This window comes from Oikopleura dioica, chromosome XSR, assembly GCF_907165135.1.
Source record: "Oikopleura dioica chromosome XSR, OKI2018_I68_1.0, whole genome shotgun sequence".
Classification (NCBI taxonomy): Eukaryota; Metazoa; Chordata; class Appendicularia; order Copelata; family Oikopleuridae; genus Oikopleura; species Oikopleura dioica.
The window spans coordinates 4,234,657-4,252,532 of record NC_137294.1 but is presented as its reverse complement, the minus strand read 5'-3'; the positions used below and the strand labels follow the sequence as shown (position 1 = coordinate 4,252,532).

The 17,876-nt window shown below is 40.8% G+C and overlaps 7 protein-coding genes across 11 annotated transcripts; all 7 read right to left on the bottom strand.

Annotated features, from left to right (window-relative positions):
• Positions 1-207: 207 nt before the first annotated feature.
• Positions 208-1,979, bottom strand: LOC145708020 (exodeoxyribonuclease-like). The gene is made up of 6 exons (XM_081785629.1): positions 1,474-1,979; positions 1,096-1,370; positions 984-1,052; positions 770-938; positions 487-701; positions 208-441 (listed from the first exon to the last, which is right to left on the bottom strand). The coding sequence occupies exons 1-6, from the start codon at positions 1,931-1,933 to the stop codon at positions 349-351; spliced, it is 1,281 nt and encodes a 426-aa protein (XP_081641755.1). The 5' UTR covers positions 1,934-1,979; the 3' UTR covers positions 208-348.
• Positions 1,980-1,987: 8 nt separating this feature from the next.
• LOC145708021 (uncharacterized) lies at positions 1,988-3,461 on the bottom strand. The gene is made up of 5 exons (XM_081785630.1): positions 3,261-3,461; positions 3,118-3,216; positions 2,550-2,718; positions 2,367-2,506; positions 1,988-2,306 (listed from the first exon to the last, which is right to left on the bottom strand). Exons 1-5 carry the CDS (start codon positions 3,456-3,458, stop codon positions 2,232-2,234), a joined length of 681 nt encoding a protein of 226 aa, XP_081641756.1. The 5' UTR covers positions 3,459-3,461; the 3' UTR covers positions 1,988-2,231.
• A 34-nt stretch (positions 3,462-3,495) lies between these two features.
• LOC145706386 (uncharacterized) lies at positions 3,496-4,980 on the bottom strand. Of its 3 annotated transcripts, none has more exons than XM_081783776.1 (5): positions 4,697-4,980; positions 4,421-4,650; positions 4,261-4,335; positions 4,043-4,219; positions 3,496-4,000 (listed from the first exon to the last, which is right to left on the bottom strand). In XM_081783776.1, the coding sequence occupies exons 1-5, from the start codon at positions 4,928-4,930 to the stop codon at positions 3,847-3,849; spliced, it is 870 nt and encodes a 289-aa protein (XP_081639902.1). In that variant the 5' UTR covers positions 4,931-4,980; the 3' UTR covers positions 3,496-3,846. The 3 variants fall into 3 exon arrangements, with proteins under 3 accessions (XP_081639902.1, XP_081639903.1, XP_081639904.1); XM_081783777.1 differs by having other exon boundaries at positions 3,496-3,997; XM_081783778.1 differs by having other exon boundaries at positions 4,421-4,655; positions 4,697-4,838.
• Positions 4,981-5,086: 106 nt separating this feature from the next.
• LOC145706387 (2-iminobutanoate/2-iminopropanoate deaminase-like) lies at positions 5,087-6,326 on the bottom strand. 2 transcript variants are annotated; one of them, XM_081783780.1, is made up of 4 exons: positions 6,184-6,326; positions 5,544-5,692; positions 5,379-5,501; positions 5,087-5,294 (listed from the first exon to the last, which is right to left on the bottom strand). In XM_081783780.1, exons 1-4 carry the CDS (start codon positions 6,198-6,200, stop codon positions 5,119-5,121), a joined length of 465 nt encoding a protein of 154 aa, XP_081639906.1. In that variant the 5' UTR covers positions 6,201-6,326; the 3' UTR covers positions 5,087-5,118. The 2 variants fall into 2 exon arrangements, with proteins under 2 accessions (XP_081639906.1, XP_081639905.1); XM_081783779.1 differs by lacking the exon at positions 6,184-6,326 and adding an exon at positions 5,793-5,927.
• Positions 6,327-6,367: 41 nt separating this feature from the next.
• On the bottom strand, positions 6,368-9,307 carry LOC145706385 (mitogen-activated protein kinase kinase kinase 7-like). Its single transcript, XM_081783774.1, has 7 exons — positions 8,672-9,307; positions 8,224-8,629; positions 7,922-8,179; positions 7,810-7,880; positions 7,587-7,748; positions 7,454-7,542; positions 6,368-6,521 (listed from the first exon to the last, which is right to left on the bottom strand). Exons 1-7 carry the CDS (start codon positions 9,258-9,260, stop codon positions 6,372-6,374), a joined length of 1,725 nt encoding a protein of 574 aa, XP_081639900.1. The 5' UTR covers positions 9,261-9,307; the 3' UTR covers positions 6,368-6,371.
• A 1,000-nt stretch (positions 9,308-10,307) lies between these two features.
• On the bottom strand, positions 10,308-16,218 carry LOC145707592 (uncharacterized). The gene is made up of 16 exons (XM_081785143.1): positions 16,051-16,218; positions 15,897-16,006; positions 15,686-15,857; positions 15,491-15,643; positions 15,388-15,449; positions 15,094-15,344; positions 14,879-15,045; positions 14,575-14,834; positions 14,330-14,528; positions 14,168-14,287; positions 13,939-14,121; positions 13,623-13,897; positions 12,634-13,497; positions 10,866-12,588; positions 10,546-10,824; positions 10,308-10,501 (listed from the first exon to the last, which is right to left on the bottom strand). The coding sequence occupies exons 1-13, from the start codon at positions 16,216-16,218 to the stop codon at positions 13,374-13,376; spliced, it is 2,244 nt and encodes a 747-aa protein (XP_081641269.1). The 3' UTR covers positions 10,308-10,501; positions 10,546-10,824; positions 10,866-12,588; positions 12,634-13,373.
• A 35-nt stretch (positions 16,219-16,253) lies between these two features.
• On the bottom strand, positions 16,254-17,875 carry LOC145707715 (tetratricopeptide repeat protein 19 homolog, mitochondrial-like). 2 transcript variants are annotated; one of them, XM_081785281.1, is made up of 9 exons: positions 17,818-17,875; positions 17,647-17,769; positions 17,387-17,556; positions 17,181-17,219; positions 17,058-17,092; positions 16,859-17,013; positions 16,626-16,787; positions 16,528-16,582; positions 16,254-16,446 (listed from the first exon to the last, which is right to left on the bottom strand). In XM_081785281.1, exons 1-9 carry the CDS (start codon positions 17,864-17,866, stop codon positions 16,290-16,292), a joined length of 945 nt encoding a protein of 314 aa, XP_081641407.1. In that variant the 5' UTR covers positions 17,867-17,875; the 3' UTR covers positions 16,254-16,289. The 2 variants fall into 2 exon arrangements, with proteins under 2 accessions (XP_081641407.1, XP_081641406.1); XM_081785280.1 differs by having other exon boundaries at positions 17,058-17,100; positions 17,183-17,219.
• Position 17,876: the final 1 nt, after the last annotated feature.

Below are 17,876 nucleotides of genomic sequence, written 5' to 3'. Positions count from 1 at the left end.
TGCTCGAGCGGGAAAGTTTGAGTTTTTTGTGACTTCAGTCACGTGCCCTCACATCATTTTTTCGAAAATTTCATCATTTTCCGGGGGAATCTGGGATAACTTTTTACGCTCTTTTCAATGAGCAAATAAAATAGGGGGGTAAGGATTTCACTCAGAAATCCTTATTGAAAATCGTCTAATAGCGATTCAGTACTTTCTGTGCGGAATCAATAGTTATTCCTTGCGATAATTGTCTTTTATTAGCAGAGTTAAACGTTCATTATGAACAATGGATTTGCTCGAAAATTTTATCTAGGTATTCTGCAGGGGCAGTGCAGGGGAACGTTGAAGTGGTGGCTTCTTTTGGAATCAAGGAAGATTCAACTTGATTTCGACGGGGCAGTGATCGGAGCCTTGAGCTTTGGAATGGATGACAACATCTTCAACCCATTCCTCACAGTCCTGAATTTTCCACTGAAGAATTGAACCAATAAATTAATCACTTACCTTCATAAGGAAGTAATCAAGTCGCCAGCCGACGTTTTTGGCGCGAGCGCCTCCCATGTAGCTCCAGAAGGTGTAGCAATCTTCTTCTTTTGGGTAGAGCTTGCGATAAGCGTCAACGTACCCGAGACCGAGAAGTTTCTCGAGCTCGTCAATCTCCGCTTGCGTATATCCGGCCGTCTTGTTGTAGTTGGACTTGTCATTTGTCAAGTCAATTGCTATAGAAACATGGATTAAGATTACAGTAATGAGAACTCTTGTCACAAGAGGTTTATGAGTTGCTTACCAGTGTGAGCAACATTGAGATCACCACAGTAGATGACTGGTTTCGTTTTGTTTAATTTTGTCAAATAATTGCGGAGGTCACTCTCCCACTCCTTCGTTCGATAGTCTAAGTTGACTAGACCTCGTCCAGAATTCGGAACGTAGCTGGTTACCAGATAGAACTTCTCAAACTAATAATATGCAGTTATAGGGAAAAATATGATATTTCAATATACCTCAGCGGTGCAGGATCGACCAAAGTCATCGTGTTTTGACTTTCCGATTCCTCGTTGGATGCTCAACGGCTTAAAAATATGTCGTTAACTTTAGATCTTGCATCAACTGTACCTTTGTCTTAGAAAAGATAGCAGTTCCAGAATAGCCGGCCTTCCCCTCAGAGTTGGCGTAATTCTGGTATTTCCAGTCTTTAAGCTCGCTTCTAATCTCTGGGGGTGGTCCCTTTTTCAGAGAAAGCTTTGTCTCCTGAAGACAGATAACATCGCAATCAAGAGTTTTGGCCGTTTCGACGAATCCCTTCTTGATACAGGCATAGAGACCTGCGACATTCCAGGTTGCAATTTTGAACATACCAGTTGATTCGACTTTTTCTGTCGCCGACTCGTCTAAAATGAAATAATATGAAAAAACAAATACTCAACAATATACAAAAATTATGTAGAGGAAAAATATGAAATGAGTTTCATTTTGGTTACATCAAAGCCATACCGTCGCTGCCTGGTTTCTCTTGCGTTGCGGGGCCAAGGTCTGGTACTGGTAGGCCATTCGTCTCTTCTTCAGCGTCTTTCTTTCGTTTGGGTCCTTTGGCCTCGTTCTTCTTTGGAGGTGCTTTCTTGGCTTGCTTCTTTTTTGTTTCTTTAGTTGCGGGTTCCTCTTCATTCTCAGCAGCAGCAGGCGCTTTTTCTATCTTAGCCTGCTTCTTTTTAGCGGGCTCCTTTTTTGCTTGCTTTGGTTTTGCTTCCTCCTCAGCGTCCTTCTCAGTCTCGACAGCCTCTGCTGGTGCATGTTCAATTTTTGATGGCTTTTTCTTAGCAGGCGCTTTCTTAGCCTGCTTGGGTTTTGCCTGTTCCGGAACTGGTGTCTCTTCGGACACTTTCCGCTTTTCGAGGTTTCTAGCACTGCGTCGAGGCGCGACCGTTTCGGTTTCATCTTTTCCAGCCTTTACCATGACGATTGCTATCTGACTATCTTAAATGAATACCTATATTTTCACTGTAAAAAATAGAATTCAATGAGAAGTTTGTTGAGAGAGAAGAGGAAGTTCTGGCCAGTAAAGATTAAGTCAATAAACAAGCTACATTAAGAATGAAAGTTTGAAGTTGAAATAGAATATATAGCAATTGCATCCAGCGAAGCTTTCAGGGGAAATTCCAAGTATGAAAAGTGGATATCAAAAAAAAAAGATTGAACGAAGATATTGTATACCGATACATTAAGGTAGTTTTCAGGCTGTTTCTTACATAGCACTATCTCATAGTGTGTCCATACGTCGACGTTTTCGTGATAACTCCAGGACGCGTCAATGCACACTGTGGGGCAGAGTCTTTCCAAGTGTTATTCGCGGGTTTTTTAAATTTTAATTATTAACGACTATAACACAGGCCTGAAGGATTTGGGGGCATAGGCTCATGGAGATTGTGGGGTCCCGCCTGTGGTGGCTCATTTACTGAATGGGAGTTGGACATTCCAGCTGACACTGCCAACGGAGAAATCGGAGTGTTGTCGTCGTCATCTTCATCCACTACAAACTCGTTACAGGAATGATCGTCTAACTGGAGTTAAACCTGTTATTTCTATTTCAGGATCAAAAGTTTCTTCTTCAATAGAATTGTTATCACTTGCCAAACAGGTCTGAATCAGTTTCCGACCAGGGGTAGAGTTCAAAACAGGCTGGAATTTCTTCGTTGCATATGTATAAACATGGCCGGTTTCCGAAGCAACCAAAACCATTACCTAAAGATTATTAAAAAAATACACTAGGGCATGTAACATGCCGCATGTACAGACAAAACGGACAATTCCGGAACGGACAATTCAGGAGATTTGAGGGAAATTGGTAAAATTATGTAAGCGCACAATTCCGAAAATTTCAAACAAAAAATTCATCTGAGAGGTCTATTTTCTATGTTGGACCACCTTTTTGCGAAAAAAACGAATAATTTTCAGAAAGGTAATCAGAGAAAAGCCAAAAAGCCATCGACAGCACTTAAAAAAGCCTATTTTCAGGTTGACACCTTTAAAAAAAGCATTTTGGAAGAAAAAAATTTTCAAGTAGAATTCGGACAATTCCGGAGATTTGGCGCTTTTCCCCATAAAAAAAAAATTTTGGAATTGTCCGTTTTGTCTGTATACCTGTGAGCCCGTTAAAGTGGCTAATTCGTAGGATTTTTTCATCAGCCCTGACTTTCTTTTTGAGAACGTAGTGCACCTTTTCTGCTTGTCTTTCATGAACTTTATTCACTTTTAAAACTTCAAGTTTGAGCAATCTCGCTCACCTCTATATCAATCTTAACGCGCCCTCTCGTCTTTTTCTTCGTTTCGTTGCAGGACGAATTAGGCTCTTGTTGGTCGAGAAGGTTCGAATTTGTGTCGGCATGGTATGTTTCTAGTTTTGTTATCTTTGGTGCAATATGCTGCTCAGACGAGAGAGCATTTTGTCGTTTCAAATTCATGTCATTTTTCTTCGAATTCATTAATATCTGAAATTGCATAATGTCAAATAATTTTCGGAATTCAGAGAAATTTTTAAGGCACATGAGATGCAATCAGACAGGAAATAAATATCGGAGACCTTGAATGATGACAGACACGATTTGAAACATAACAAGCGTTGCGCACTGCTTTTGCGAAAACTTGCAATCAAGGAAGAATAAGAAAATGCTTTCAAAAATTTAAAATGGATTGATCAACTGTTCACGAATGTGAACTTGATAAGCAGTTACGTCGACTACAGACCACACAAACAGACAAGAGAATCACACGGGTCACCTAAAATTGACAAAAATCCAAGAAACAAAGGGAAGTATATACAGTTTTGGGATTTAATAATAAAGTCGCAAAGCATTGAAGTAAAAAAAACGATTATCGATTATCACTCTGATTTAGATACGGCGCAGCTTTGAAGAGTTTTGGGCTTGCAGGAGCTGTGATTGTTCGGTGAAGCATTGGATTAGGTGGTGCCTGGTGGTCGTTCTGTGGCAGATAGCTGAACTCTAGCGAGTCGGGGTTATCTCTGCTGAAATAGAAATTAGCTTCTTTGATAGAAGGTTTCACTTACTTGAGCCTTAGGGAAACAGGTACAGACGAGATCGTTCTGTACTCCTCTAAATGGCGAGGTGGGCCGATGCAAACTTTCTCGGGATTCTGAAGCGACTGCGGGAAAATATTCGATGATTGAGCAACCCGTCGACGTAATTGCGAGGTCACGAGTGGTATATTTGCGACCGGTTGATCACTACTCTCAATTGGTTTACGACTTCTTGGATACTTGTCTACCTATCGGAAATATTCCGGCCAACAAGAGCATTGATCGATTTAAAATTTGGTCGATTTTGAATTTCAGTTGGTTCTGTTTGCATGTTTTTAATTGGAAGGCTTGACTCAAGCCACTTGAGTATATTAAAAGGTTTCGATTATTAATTGAAAACACCTTCCTTCATTGACAGAATCATCGGACTCGTGATCAGTCCCTTTATCGATATTTTCTATGATTTCGATGGCAGGTGCTTCTTCTGGAATACTCTCTGCCATGTTCATTTCCCCCTTGTCACTTTCAAGGCAAGTTTTGATAAGCTTTCGTCCCTGCTTCGAGTTTAGCATTGGTTGGAACTTGGGAGTCGCGTGTGTATAAATATGCCCAGTTTCGCTAGCAACCAGTACCATTACCTAAACTTAATTCTGTGCTCTCCATTATATTACAAAGACGGGCTACCTGACTGCCAGTCAGCGTCGCTAATTCGTGTGATTTCTTCATAAGTCCAGCCTTGCGTTTAGAAAACGTCGTACATCGTTTTTGTCGATCTTGGATGAGCTCAATCTTTATCTTCACACGACCGCGAGTCTTTTTATCAGTAGTTTTCTCTCGATTTGTCGGGCGAATCCGCTTCGTATCGCCCGAAAATTCTTCTATAGAATGTCTTTTATATCCCGGGATCAAGTTCGACATCTTGTCGCTCTTATTCTAAATAGAATTTACGTTAATAAGCTTCTTTAGATATACACCAGAATTTTAACGATCTGAACAGAATTCAGGAATAAATATTGAATAGTCGGGAATTGCCCTTCACAGAAAATGATAAATTGTTTGATGAATTAAAGTCGGTTCTTGTTGCTTAGCACAAATTTTGATCTCGCTTACTCGAATGGTCCAATGACGGCGATGGCTTCGATTTCAACGTTAACGTCTTTTGGGAGGCGAGCGACCTCAAAACAGGCCCGAGCCGGATACGGTTGCTTGAAGTACTGGGCGTAAACTTCGTTAACGAGAGCGAACTCGTCCATGTTTTTTACGAGAACAGTTGTTTTGATCACTAAAATCTAGGTCATAATTTGTTTTTGGGATTATGTAAGCCACATAAAACATACAAGTTCAATACGCCTCTTTTCACAATTACCGTTGGAGAAATCGCAGCCAGCATTCTTCAGAATTGCCTCGAGATTCTTCATTACTTGGTGGGTCTCCGCCTGAATGTCTCCATCCACTTTCTTCATGGTAACAGGATCGAAGGGGATTTGGCCTGAAGTCGACGTTAATGGGTATTCGGATTGAATAGAGTTACCAGAGATGTAAATTGTTCGGTCGACGCGTACTGCCTGCGAATAGGGACCAACAGCGGCCGGCGCTTGGTCAGTATGTAATGCTTCTCGCTGCAGTTTTGGAAGAGAGGACATTTTAGCTTGCTTCGAAGCAGCTACGCTCGAGGATGAACTAAAAGAAATATACTTTGAGATGGTTAGAAGGCACAGTTGCTGAATGGAAATATTTTAATGTTCAAAAGAAAGGAAGAAAAGGTTGTTTCGTTGCTAACCTGAAAAGCCTAGAGGAAGGCATTCGGGAAAGTACTTGAAGTACTCTCATTTTCCGAATCACTTTCAACTGTTTTCTGATAGCAAGAAAATTGAGCGCCGCTCGTGAGTGAAAACTTCAGGAAACTCAATCTTGAGCATTTTAAATACACAAAGTTTGAGCAGAGTATAAAAGTGCAAAAATGTTCAGTAAGGTTTAGTCGAAAAGCATCAGCAAATGGGCGATCACTGCCCAAAGCAGGAGCAACATCCCACCAGAAAAGAATCAACAACTCAAACAGGGAGCCATTGGTAAATAAGCAAACACGAACGGGCACACAATGCATTCAGTGTCACACCCCCGAGGGCAAATTGAAAAGTGTGACCAAGAGTTATCACCATTATTGAAAATACCTTTTTCGCTTGCCCATGGGTTAAATATTTGAAGACAATTTATTGTTGTTTTCTGAAATCGAAAGAATTTGTCTCGACGCTAGGAACTTTATGGAGTGGTGTTGGAGAGCGAGATAGAATCTGCGGATGAATTAGAATCCGCGAGCTTGAATGTGAGAAAAGGGCGGAATGTAATAATAGCGAAGTGGTCAAAATTGCGTCTTCTTCGTGTCAGCAGGAACGTCGAGACAACTTGGTGAAGAGGGCGACGAGCGTCGACGAAGAGTGCCCTTTTGCTGCTTCTTCTTTGCTTCGTTTTTTAAATACTCCTCCAAAGCAACCGCCCTCGCGCCCTCCGTCTAAATAACTTTCATGGAGAAATAATATAAACTTTGACTCTGCAAAAGGAAAGCACCAAAAGCGATTCCCAAAATGTCTCAAAACCAAAAAGGGGCAATGGTCGCGTGGTCTCTGCGTCTTTGGACGATTAGCTCGATAAGGACACTGGGTGAAGATTTTAGGCGCATCGGGCCTGTGAAGGACGCCCAGGCACATGTCCTGTGAGGAGTGCTCACGCACACACCCAAATCAGGGAAATATGCATCTAGTACTCGAGTTCGTTTAAAAATCACAACAAACCTGTTTTCAACCTCGAATGACTTTTTTCTGTCTGGGAAATAACGAGATGAGCACAAATAAATAAAGATAAATCATTAAAAATTTTTATTCTGCCATTCGAAATTCAAATCAGCTTCTTTCCAAAAATATTTTAATCTAAAGTGCATTATTAATTTTGAAATATGGCAGCTCAATTTTTGTATTAAAATTATTTTCTCATGAAATGGCCCTTCTCTATCCCAAAAGTGACTTTAAAGTGAAATAGTAAGATTAAATTTCGATTGAAATGCTCTTGAAAATAATAAGCACGCGTGTTTACGTCTTGCTTTTACGAAAAATGTGACCAAGAAGGCGTGGCCATGACGAGCGAAAATGGCTGATAGTGACCGCCACGCCGTTCATTTAGTTTTAGCGCAGAAACAACGCGCAATTATCACGAGTTCAACAAGGGAGGTATTTCTCTATGCTCGTAGTTTCATGCGCTCACCTCGATCGGAGCGGCTAAAACATTTTGTTCAAAAAAGAGCACTGACATTGTAAGGGAGAAAATAATCGATTTTATCACTGAAAATTACGGTATCAAAATCAAATGAAAAATATCGTAGTTTTCATTTCGCTAACTGGCATTCATCAAAAAATAAAATCGCAACAGAAGTTAAAGTAAATCTCGAACCTCCAAAACTTGTTGACGATTAGCCAAGTCATTATCGAATTGCTCGATTCGTCGCATTTGGGACTCATGTTCCTTACAACAGTCGTTCGCTACAAAGGAGTTAAGAAAAAACATAGGACAGATGAAAAATTACCTTCGCGATTGAGCTGAACTGAATAATGGCAAAGTGACTCATATTCTGGCAGTTCCCTGTCTAACTCTTTCTTGGAGGTTGACCAGATTGAGGTTATACTTCTGGAGAAACGCGGATTCGGTAGTTTTGGGAAGCAGCTAGGTTGAAAATCATCTGTCGGAGCTGAACCCAAGTTAGATGAAACAACCACCAAGAAAAATCTTTTGTTGCTGGTCAAACTTACCAAGGGCAACATGATATCCTGAGTCCCCGAAGTTGGTTCCCTCTGAGATAACACTCGATTGACTGCCGATCCTTTTAAAGTGTTAATTCTAAGCCGTCATTAGTATCGATACCTGCGGTCAATAGTTTCTCCTAGGGACGGAGGGGCATTTAGAGAAGAGTAGTCCGATCTTCTAGAGCTTTGTTTCGTATAAAAACTGTTTGAGCGGTTGAAGCACTCCTCCCGCTGAATCTCTTGGAGCAGGTTTGGCTCCGCTGATCTTGAGCGGACATGCTCTTTTCGCTTCTTTGGTGCCTCAAGCATGTCGTTAAAAGCCGGGTGAAACTCTGTTATTGTTTTGGCATCTTTACTTGGCTGATATGCAGTGACTCTGGGAACAAAGTTAATGCCTCATTCTTTTTATCGTTAATTTACCTCGACATATTGCTATCAAAGTTATCGGTGGACTCTTTCTCTAAGCTTGGTTCATATTTATCCTCGAGAACGGCTATCCTCTTTGGCTCCCAGACGAATTTAGTGAATTCTTCCATGTATTTGACGATAATTGGGGCTTTCAGTCGCTCCGCTGGCTCAAACGCGAACGACTTTTCCATCACATTCCATAGTACCTCGGGGATGCCACTGATCTTTGCCGGCATTTCCTTCTTCTCAACCTTCCTAAGAATGATATTCATGTAGTTTCCCTTTGCGTCGCAGGTGTAACGGCAGTTGTAGAAGGGATACATCCTGGTTAAACATTCCCAGAACATGATGCCCCAGCCATAGATGTCAACTTCGGGTCCGTATTCATTCCCAGTGCTGCACTCGGGCGCCATCCAAACTTAACTAATTTTACCTAATTGACACAACAGTTTACACCAACCTGGTGTTCCCATGGCGTTCGTCTTGTTGATATCATCGTCCTCTCGGGCGAGACCGAAATCAGCGAGCTTTAGACTGAGGCAATCGTCGAACAGAAGGCAGTTATCGGACTTTATATCTCGGTGAATTATGGGCGGATTTCGAGAATGCAAGTAACGAAGACCCTCCGCAGCATGGAGCATCCAGTGGATCGCGTGTCCAAGATGATAGCTGAGACTCTCGTGCTCTTTCGAGTGAAGAAGCTGACCAAGACTAATTTGTGCACACTCCAAAATCATGCCTGCATCATTTTGGTTTACGTACACTCCCTTCAGCTGCACAATTCTGTCGCATTTGATACTCCAAAGCGCTTCCACTTCCCGTCGGAATGTTTGTTCCATACTTTTTCGCTCATCTGGCCGCTGTTTTGAAAACGCAAGGTTTTTAGCTACGTAAACTGTTTCATCATCGGGATCTTGGTTTTTTAGCGCGCAGCGATACACCTTCCCCCATTTTCCTTCGCCAATTTTATTAACACCATGAAGCTCGGGACACTGCTCGATAGGTATTTCATTTACAAGGTCCCCCAGAAGTTTTGTTAGGTCTACCATTCGAACATCCTGCGATCTAAGAGACTAGAGTTCAACAATGGACCGTTCATTTGAGGATAGCATTGCATTGAGTGAGAAAGAAAGAATGAAATCACTGATTTACAGTCATTAAAGAGCGCGGTTAAAGAGGTCACGAAAGTATAAAAAATTAAAAGTTAAAACTGATTAACTTGATAAACGGAACGGGAAGATAGAAATTTATGGTACAGTATCATAGTTTGCGATTTTTATTAGGCACGGGGAAGTCATTGAGTGTTGTCAAAGTCGTTTGGCGGGAGTCCTGGATCGATGGCTGGGTCTATCGGATCTTGAGTTCCGATGAATTCGCTGGAATGTGAAAGACCGTCCACGGTGTCCATGTTTATTCGGCTCAAGGAATCGCTGATCGAATCTAATGTACTATTCTCTTCGGAAAGAAGAGAGTTGCTATGGACGTAATTGATTGTTCGTGAATTCAGTAAGTTGGGTTGATCGTCAATATTTTGGAGGCTGTTCTCATTCGGGTACTCGTTGATATTGTACTGGATTGTCAGAACGGTATCGCTATATTGATTCCAGATTCCCAGAAGGACCTCAAGGATTGATTCCGCGTCGGGTCTTTTGTCAGGATCCATTGCACAGCATATGAAGATCAGATTACTCAATTTTTCTGTTATATCTTCGTTACAAAGCTTTGGGATAGGTCCGGGATGACAATGATGTCGCTTCTCGCGCGTTACTTGCCAGTCATCCTTTTGGCACTCTTTCATCTCTTTATTACTCTTTGAATTACCACAGAATGGGTACTTTTTCGTCAAGCATTCCCAAAGTATCACTCCAAAGCTGTATATATCAACACGCTCGTCATATCCATCTTTTTCAAATCCATCCATTTCTGTAGAATGGATAATACGGAATAAATAATTCAGCTCGATCTCATCACACAGTTCTGTATGTAAGTCGATCAACCTTCGCGAGGGAGGCGTTTGCACACCTTTATCCGGGATCTAGGGGCGCGCGACTTACACACTTAACTGTGACAATAACTACCAAGGGCATTTTATCCTTTCCTGGAGCCTGCCAAAGAACTGTTCCAACCTGCACGGTCAACTGCTCGGTGTCTGAGGGGAGAACCCGAGTAGAGCCGAAATCTGCAAGTTTGAGACTGACACTCATGTTTTCATCTCGAAATAGAAGACAATTTCGAGGCTTGATATCACGATGAACAATGCTTTGCTCGTGAAGATAAAGCAATGCCTCGGCTGTAAGACACATTAGATATGTTTTTTTGTTTGTTTATTTTTACCGAGATCGACAAGGAGGGAAATAATGTAGTCCAGGCGATGAAGTTCAGAAATAAGACTCATTGATCCATGAATGTACTCGTCGAAGTCTTGGTCAGCTTTTTCGAGAATAAAACCAACGTCGATCCCACAGGAGCTAACAAACCATCCATGAATCTTTACGATCAATTCAAAGTCTCTCGCTAAGTGAAGCATCTTTGCCTCTCTTATGACGCTCTGCTTTAGGTCAGCCGGACCATGTCGAATGTCGAATAGTTTTACAACCATCTGCTCACCATTGACTAAAATAGAATTCGATGATAGAAATAGTCAGAGATCTCACCATGAGCATTATAGATTCTCCCAAATGCGCCAAATTTCAGAAGCCTCTCCACTCTCACTTCAGCAGTTTCAATCTGGGGGAGACCGAGGGTCACAAGTTCGTCCATGTTATGTGCTTTCTCTTCACATATGTGCTGATCAGTGATCACATCTACTGCACCAGTCTAAAGAAGACGCAATAATAGAAGAGATAATAGGTAGAGTATATTTTATTTCATTGAGGTTTGCCGACTTTTTAGCTAAATTTTCAAGGCAACGCGTACTTAAGGTCATGGTGAACTTTTTCGGCCAAAGAAGGTGCCTGACTGAGCGATATATTGGCAGAACGATTAACGAATCTTCCTTTAATGGACATTTCTTTCCGCAACTGCTTATTTTCACGATTAATTCGCGCGTTCTCCTCTTCCAATGCTTTGTTACGAGCCTCCAGCGACCTCATGTAGAGAACGTAATCGTTCATCTTTGATAAGTAGTTATCCATATCGTCGATTGAAGGTTTCATTTGAGGAGTTTGCGCATGAGCGAGTGCGTCATTTACAGGCGCAGGAAGCTGATGGTTAGGGACAAGCGTCTTTGTAACAGTCTCTTCTGCAGTTGTCTTGAGCGCAGTTGCTGGCTGTAGAAGGAATTAATAATGCTTTTCAATGGATATTAATCGAAGTTATTTTGGGCGCATAAACTTTTAAAATAATTTTAACCCCACTCAGAACATTGACATGATCAGAAATCTTCGTTGTTTGATGAAGAATCTTGTGATTATTCCTACTTTGGCTCCCTTTGTTCGTTAGACGGAACATTCCTTAGTTCTTAATTTCTATTGATAAGAAAAAAAAATCAATCAAGTTTCTGGATTCTGCTGTATTAAATTGAGTGAATTGTTCAGTTTGAGATTGCTTATACGGACCAAGAACTAAGTCACAGAAGGCGACAAAGAGGGTAAAGGGGTCAGTTGTGAAATGGGTCAACGGTGGGCTGAACAAATGTTTGTTGCGCTCCTTTTCAACCGTGACCTAAAAGGCGCGGAAATAGAAGGTAATAAATAGTGGGTAAAATAACAGTAAGAATTCACTTGAACCATTTATCCAGCTTCTATATCGGATCAGATGTTGGCCACCAGGCAGATTTCTACATCGATGTGTCCGAAATACTCATCAGTTCTAAATTGTATACATGGTTGACAAAGGTATTTTCGGCGTTTCGCCTAGATTTTCGTGGAAAATGAAGAGTGAGGTCAATGGAAGCATATTGTACTAGATTTGAAGATACTATGTGTGAATAAAAGCGACTCTTGCGAGCTTGCGGAAGAAGCGAGACAAGGTTGAAGATAAGATTCGTTGAATTCGGAAGAAAATATATAGATTCTGAACATTTTTGAAGTATTCGAAGAAAGAGATTGGGTAGAACAAAACGACCTTGTATTCATAGAGTACAATTTTGTATTATTACGCGCATGAGCTAATTGTGATGATGCGAAACTGATATGAATACATCAGGAAGAAAGAAAAACAGCTGTCCTAGGTCAGGTAAAAGTGACAGACTTTCTTGAAGAGTTATTTGAAAAAAGGAAGGGATTGGACGGGTAGTAAGCAAAGGAAAAGTGCATAAATGAAGATTTAATTGTCGATTTAGTTGTTCGAACTGAAGAGAGCTGCAAGTTTGGAATCCAAGTGCTCATCGATTCGCTCGATTCGTCGCAATTGCTTCTGTCTCGTATGATTGAAGGGCTATCACAGAGTTTATGAAGATCTCTACTATCAATTTTTTAAAACCTTTTGCGGGAATGAAAATCCACTTTTTCGGCGATCTCGGATAAGAGAGGGCGAGGAAACGCCCCTATTCAAAGGAAAAGGTCAATTATAGAGACAGTACTTGAATAACAGATGAGAATTCAACAAACGTAAAATAATTATGTGCCAGGCACAGAAATTATTTTGATGAGATAGATTTACACAGACATTGATGCGTTTAATAAGGGGTTCGTTCGAGAATTTAAGGAGTCCAACATATTTAAAAATTATCTCGGATAAATAAACTGTTTTTAATTGGCTATCTTCTTTACTAACGGCACTTTTTCGGCATAAGCTTAGTACCACAAATATTTATATTATAATTTATATCATGAGTATCGCGTAGTCAAACTCCTTCATATGCAACAGCGGGCAGATAGAACTGTAAGTAGGGAATAGCCATGGATCAGGGTACAATAAAGAATGATATTTAAAAATTTACAAATGAAACAGATATACAGAAGATAACAATGATACCAGGAATGAATGAATAAAAATAAAGCACCGATTCGTTAACGGCCTTTTTAGATCACAGAAGAGTGTATGTTTGCGGGGTAAAGAGGAAATATTCGGCGTTTCTCAATGTCTCGATAATTTTTATAGAGACATGTATTCGGTAAATAATTATATAGCCAATATCATATTGGCCAGGGCTCTTTAAAAACCTTCAGGGAATGGTCTTAAAATTCTACGATGATTCATTACAGAATAATACGACATTTCTACGAACGATGAGCAGTGTAAGTGCACCTGCGAGTCAAACGTCCTGCGTTCGGCTGAACTTTATCAAGTCTCTCGGCGATCCATTCACAGTCTGGGCGATTTGCGGGGGATCTCTCGACGCACCTTAATTTCATTTGTTTAGTTCAATAACATAAAAGTGCCCCTTCCATAACCATAGCGTGATTCATTCATTCCTACTCTAGGACTCCCAGAGGTCGCAAGCCTGGCTCAAGCGAGAAAGTAATTACCTATTGATTAGGCAGCGTGCTTGATCCTGAATTGGATCAGGAACTTCTATCTTTCTTCCTAACCCGGCGTTGAAAAGTTTACTTTCGAAATTGTCAGTAGGCGGCGTGTTCAAGTCAATTCGCAGCTCCGTCTTCTCAACTCTGCGGGACGAGTTGAAGTCATTTTCTAGCATCAGGCTAAGCGGGGCTGGCTGCGTAGATCGATGAACGGCTTGCATAAGCTCGGCCCATAATACTCCAAAGGCGTAAATATCCGACTTTTTCGAATAGTTTAGCTGTAAAAACTATAGCTGTTATTGAAGAAAGAACCTGCTACCTTGGGAATGATGGATGATTTTTGACATTTCTCAAGGTCAATCGTGGCGAGCTCTGGTGAGAGACGATGAATCCAATCTGTAGGCACATCAATATAATATTTGTCGGTTGCAGGATTCTTCTGTATCGAGCCAACACCAGTTAAAGCAGACACCGTTGCCAGACCGAGGCCCTTTATGACCGCCTTAATAAAATTTATTACGCTGTGGACTATCTTCTAACTATGTTACCTTGCCGACGAGATCATACATTATATTCGCAGGTCGAAGATCTTTGTGAAGGATATCCTTGGCATGGAGATATTTGAGTCCGTTAATTATATGATCAGCGAGAAGGCGTGCGTTTTCTAGGTCAACAATATTTTATTCCTTAAAACTATGTAAATTACCTAGCGATAGGGATTCCTCCTTTATCTTTTTATCAAGTCTTGGTCCTTGGTAGTATCTTGTTAAAATTGCAAGATTTGGTGGAGTTAAACAGGCGCCAAGAAATAACTCCACATTATCATGCCGAGTTTTTTTGAAATGATGAAGTTCCTGTTTAAATGCTTGTACATTTGGATTTTCTGGCTTGAGATCAACTTTCGCGACGCTGAAGAGGAAACAAATGAACAATCACTATTGAATGGGGATTTTACCGTATGACACATTTCCCGTGCCACTTGCAAATGTGGCATTTGGTACCGAAACGACCGCCTGGAAGTTCTCTTTCCAGGATAAGATCGTCAAAATGCACCTCCCAATCAACAAGCATTGATTTAAACGCAGTCTTTTTGTTTCTGAAGGCGGAGGTTCGATCTTGGACTTCTTGAGAGCGGTTTCGAGTTCGAGGAGGGTTTTTTAGCTCCTGCACAGAATCTGTCTCTGTTTCCGTATGATGAAATGTATCATAAGAAGCCTAGAGATAGAGAAGTTATAGTGGAAGAGAACTTTTTTACTTACCAAACACGATGGTTTATCATCATTAATCGAGTCATTCATCGAGAGGTCGTTGATATTGAGTGGCAAAGGACTTCTGTCAGTAAATGCCAGTTTCGGATTTCTAACATAGGGCGTCGACTGAGCATCTGGATACGAAAAAACACCTTCTTTTCTTTTAGCACTTGATTCTACGAAATGCAATTAAGACGTCTTGTTGTATTTTGAAATATTATAACCTGCAAATGGATCGATGATACTATTTTCACAGATTCTAGATGAAGATGGAGAAAGTCGAGAAGTGTCTTGCGATCGTCGCAGACGCTTTGAGAAGCTTTTGAGCTGTGAGTCTCCAAGACCTGAGTCCCGTGCGTATCTGGAATGGCTCGATTCTGGCGACTTCATCTTCGGAAGCGGACTAAATACGGAACTGGTCGACGTATCCTGAAGACCTGGTGAGTGCGCACTTGCTTCGGAACTTTCTGATGAACTAAAAAATATTAAACGAAAATGTACAATAACAAAACCCGTACTATCGTCTATCACCAGTATCAAGTTGACCTCTATCTACATGCTTCCAGCTCGACCAAAAATGCTAAAAGCGGTTTAACGATCTTATTCTTTAGAGTTGATTACTTCTTTGATTGTGGCGTCATAGCCATTTTTTCCAGTTAACTGTCGGACTGCCGAGAAAATACAGTAGTCGTTGCTCTGCTCCAGAGCATCAATTAAATGAGCGAGATTGTGATTGGCATGCCAGAGTCGTCGGACATCTTCCTCCGAAATTCCCTTAACGCATGTACTAAGTTCGTAACGATTAGAAAGAAATACTTTTATAAGAGTGAGTTGTTTTCTGAAACTCTCCTCGCTCAATTCAGCGTGCGAGCCAACCCCCGAACGGCCCCAATTTGAAAGTTCCAAAAAACCAAGAATGTCGGTTTCGAACTTCTGCACGATCTTTGCTCCGCCTCTTTCAGAAATCCCCAGGGCGATACACCAATCCCTAAAACTCATTTCTATCAACATTTACAGTATGCGTTACCTGAGTGAGAATGATGCCAGCTGGAGTAAGTACGTAGGAAGAAGTTTAGTTTGCGTTTTTACAGAAAATCGTTTCTTTAGGACTATAAGCACGGCAATAGTTTCTAGGATCTAAAGCGATGTGTGGTTAGCAGGTTTTTGTCTGAAGAGCTTACATCTTTTTCGGTTTCGTGAACATCGTCAACGATATCTTTTAGGTTTCCTTCGTCTGTCAGCTCTCTAATTTTTCGCAGGTGTTTAATTTTTATCTCAAGCGTCGTTTTTGTAATTTCAATTAAATTTTCATCTTTCTCATGCCTTTCTATCCCATCTCCATTGTGCATTATCTAAATGAAATTTCTTTAATGACAGCTATCATTTATTCTTCTTGAGAATGAAGACAGAAAGAGTCAGTCTAGCTCAGTGTTACATTAAATTTGGCAGCATGTCTTTTAACAAGATAAAGTAATTCAGCAGAATCAAGTTTAAGAGCTCCCGACTTTGCGCGGCTCAGGCATTCTTTCACTTGCTTCTTTTCGCGGTCTCCTTCGTGTATGATCGACATATTAACTGAATGCATGGTTATTTATCGCTCTATCTCAGAAAAAAGTATTAAAATGAAGTAAAGCATCAAAACGATAAAAACCATTCCTAATGCTTGCACCGCTGTCGAGTCCATATCTTCCGGATTTTTAGGGATAAGAGTTTCTTAAAAAAACACAATAACAATCAAAAGATAAACCGTCCAAACCAAGCAGTGAAAGAGCTTCAGAGATTTCGCCCAAGTCTACGAGAATAGAAGACATGTTGATAGTCAAGACGCCGATACGTTCTTTGTTTCCCGGTTCGATTTCCCTCGCTAAATTAATGCTTTCTCGAATAAGTCCCAGAGCTTCTTGTTGATGTCCGGTCTTACATTGGATAAAAGATAGTACATCATTAAAGGGGATTTCCTTTGGAGTCCTTCTATTCTACCCAGAAACTGATAATAAAATCGACCAAGTGCGTCCAAAGCTAAACCATACAGAGATTTTGCATTTGTAGAATTATCAGAATCAAGGATTTTCTTCGCTTCATCTTTGCACCAGTGAAAGCCAGATCTAGCCTTGGGAAGATCGTTTCGATGGAAGAAAACATGGCTTGATAAAAAACGTGATTGCTAGTCAGCTAAAGCTCTTTTTACCTTAGTGAAAGCGAAATGTGAATGATTTGCGGCGACTTCGGCTCTAATACGGATCTATAGTAATTCACTTTTGACGGCAAATCCTGCGGATCGATAGCAAAAAAATTATGATTTTTATAATACACCCTTTCCTATTCCTGCTTGTACATATCGATTAATAGCAACGAGTGGGTTAGACATATTGTGTATATATAAATATTTAATGGCTGACTAGAGACATATAAGGGGAGCTGTATCGATTACTATTACTTGGTTCCGCGAGTTACTTGAGCGACAATGCAATTATAAAACATAAATTTTTTATGCAAATCTATCTAACCCAAAGAATCGATAAGGAAGTACTTTTCGGCAAAGTCCCAGTTTTCTCGCTGGTAGTGCGCGTTCGCAGCCATTTCGTAAAGTTTAGCTTGATGTCCGAATGGCATTTCAATTGTTTCCGCGACTTCTACTGCCTGTGTCATAAGAGTGGCCCTCTCAGATACATCTGCCGACTGATCCGCTTTCGCCCTAGTCATTATCATGCAAGAGGAGAACGTCGATCATGGATCCCAAAACTTGCGAATTATCAAATTATGTTTTTGACTAGTGCCTTTACGCAGGATATTTTCTAACTGCTTTTCGCTCGCGTCTTGGCGTAAATGATCTGTTGCCCGGAAAGAGCGCTCAGAGGATTTGGCCAAAACAGTATTTCTAAGTGATGCACTCTTCGGTACTAATACTAAAACATGAGGAGGTATGGAATTAAAGACCAACAATTTACCAAGACTAACAAGAAGACCTGATGATCTGAGTATTCTAGTACGAATCATTCTGAACCAA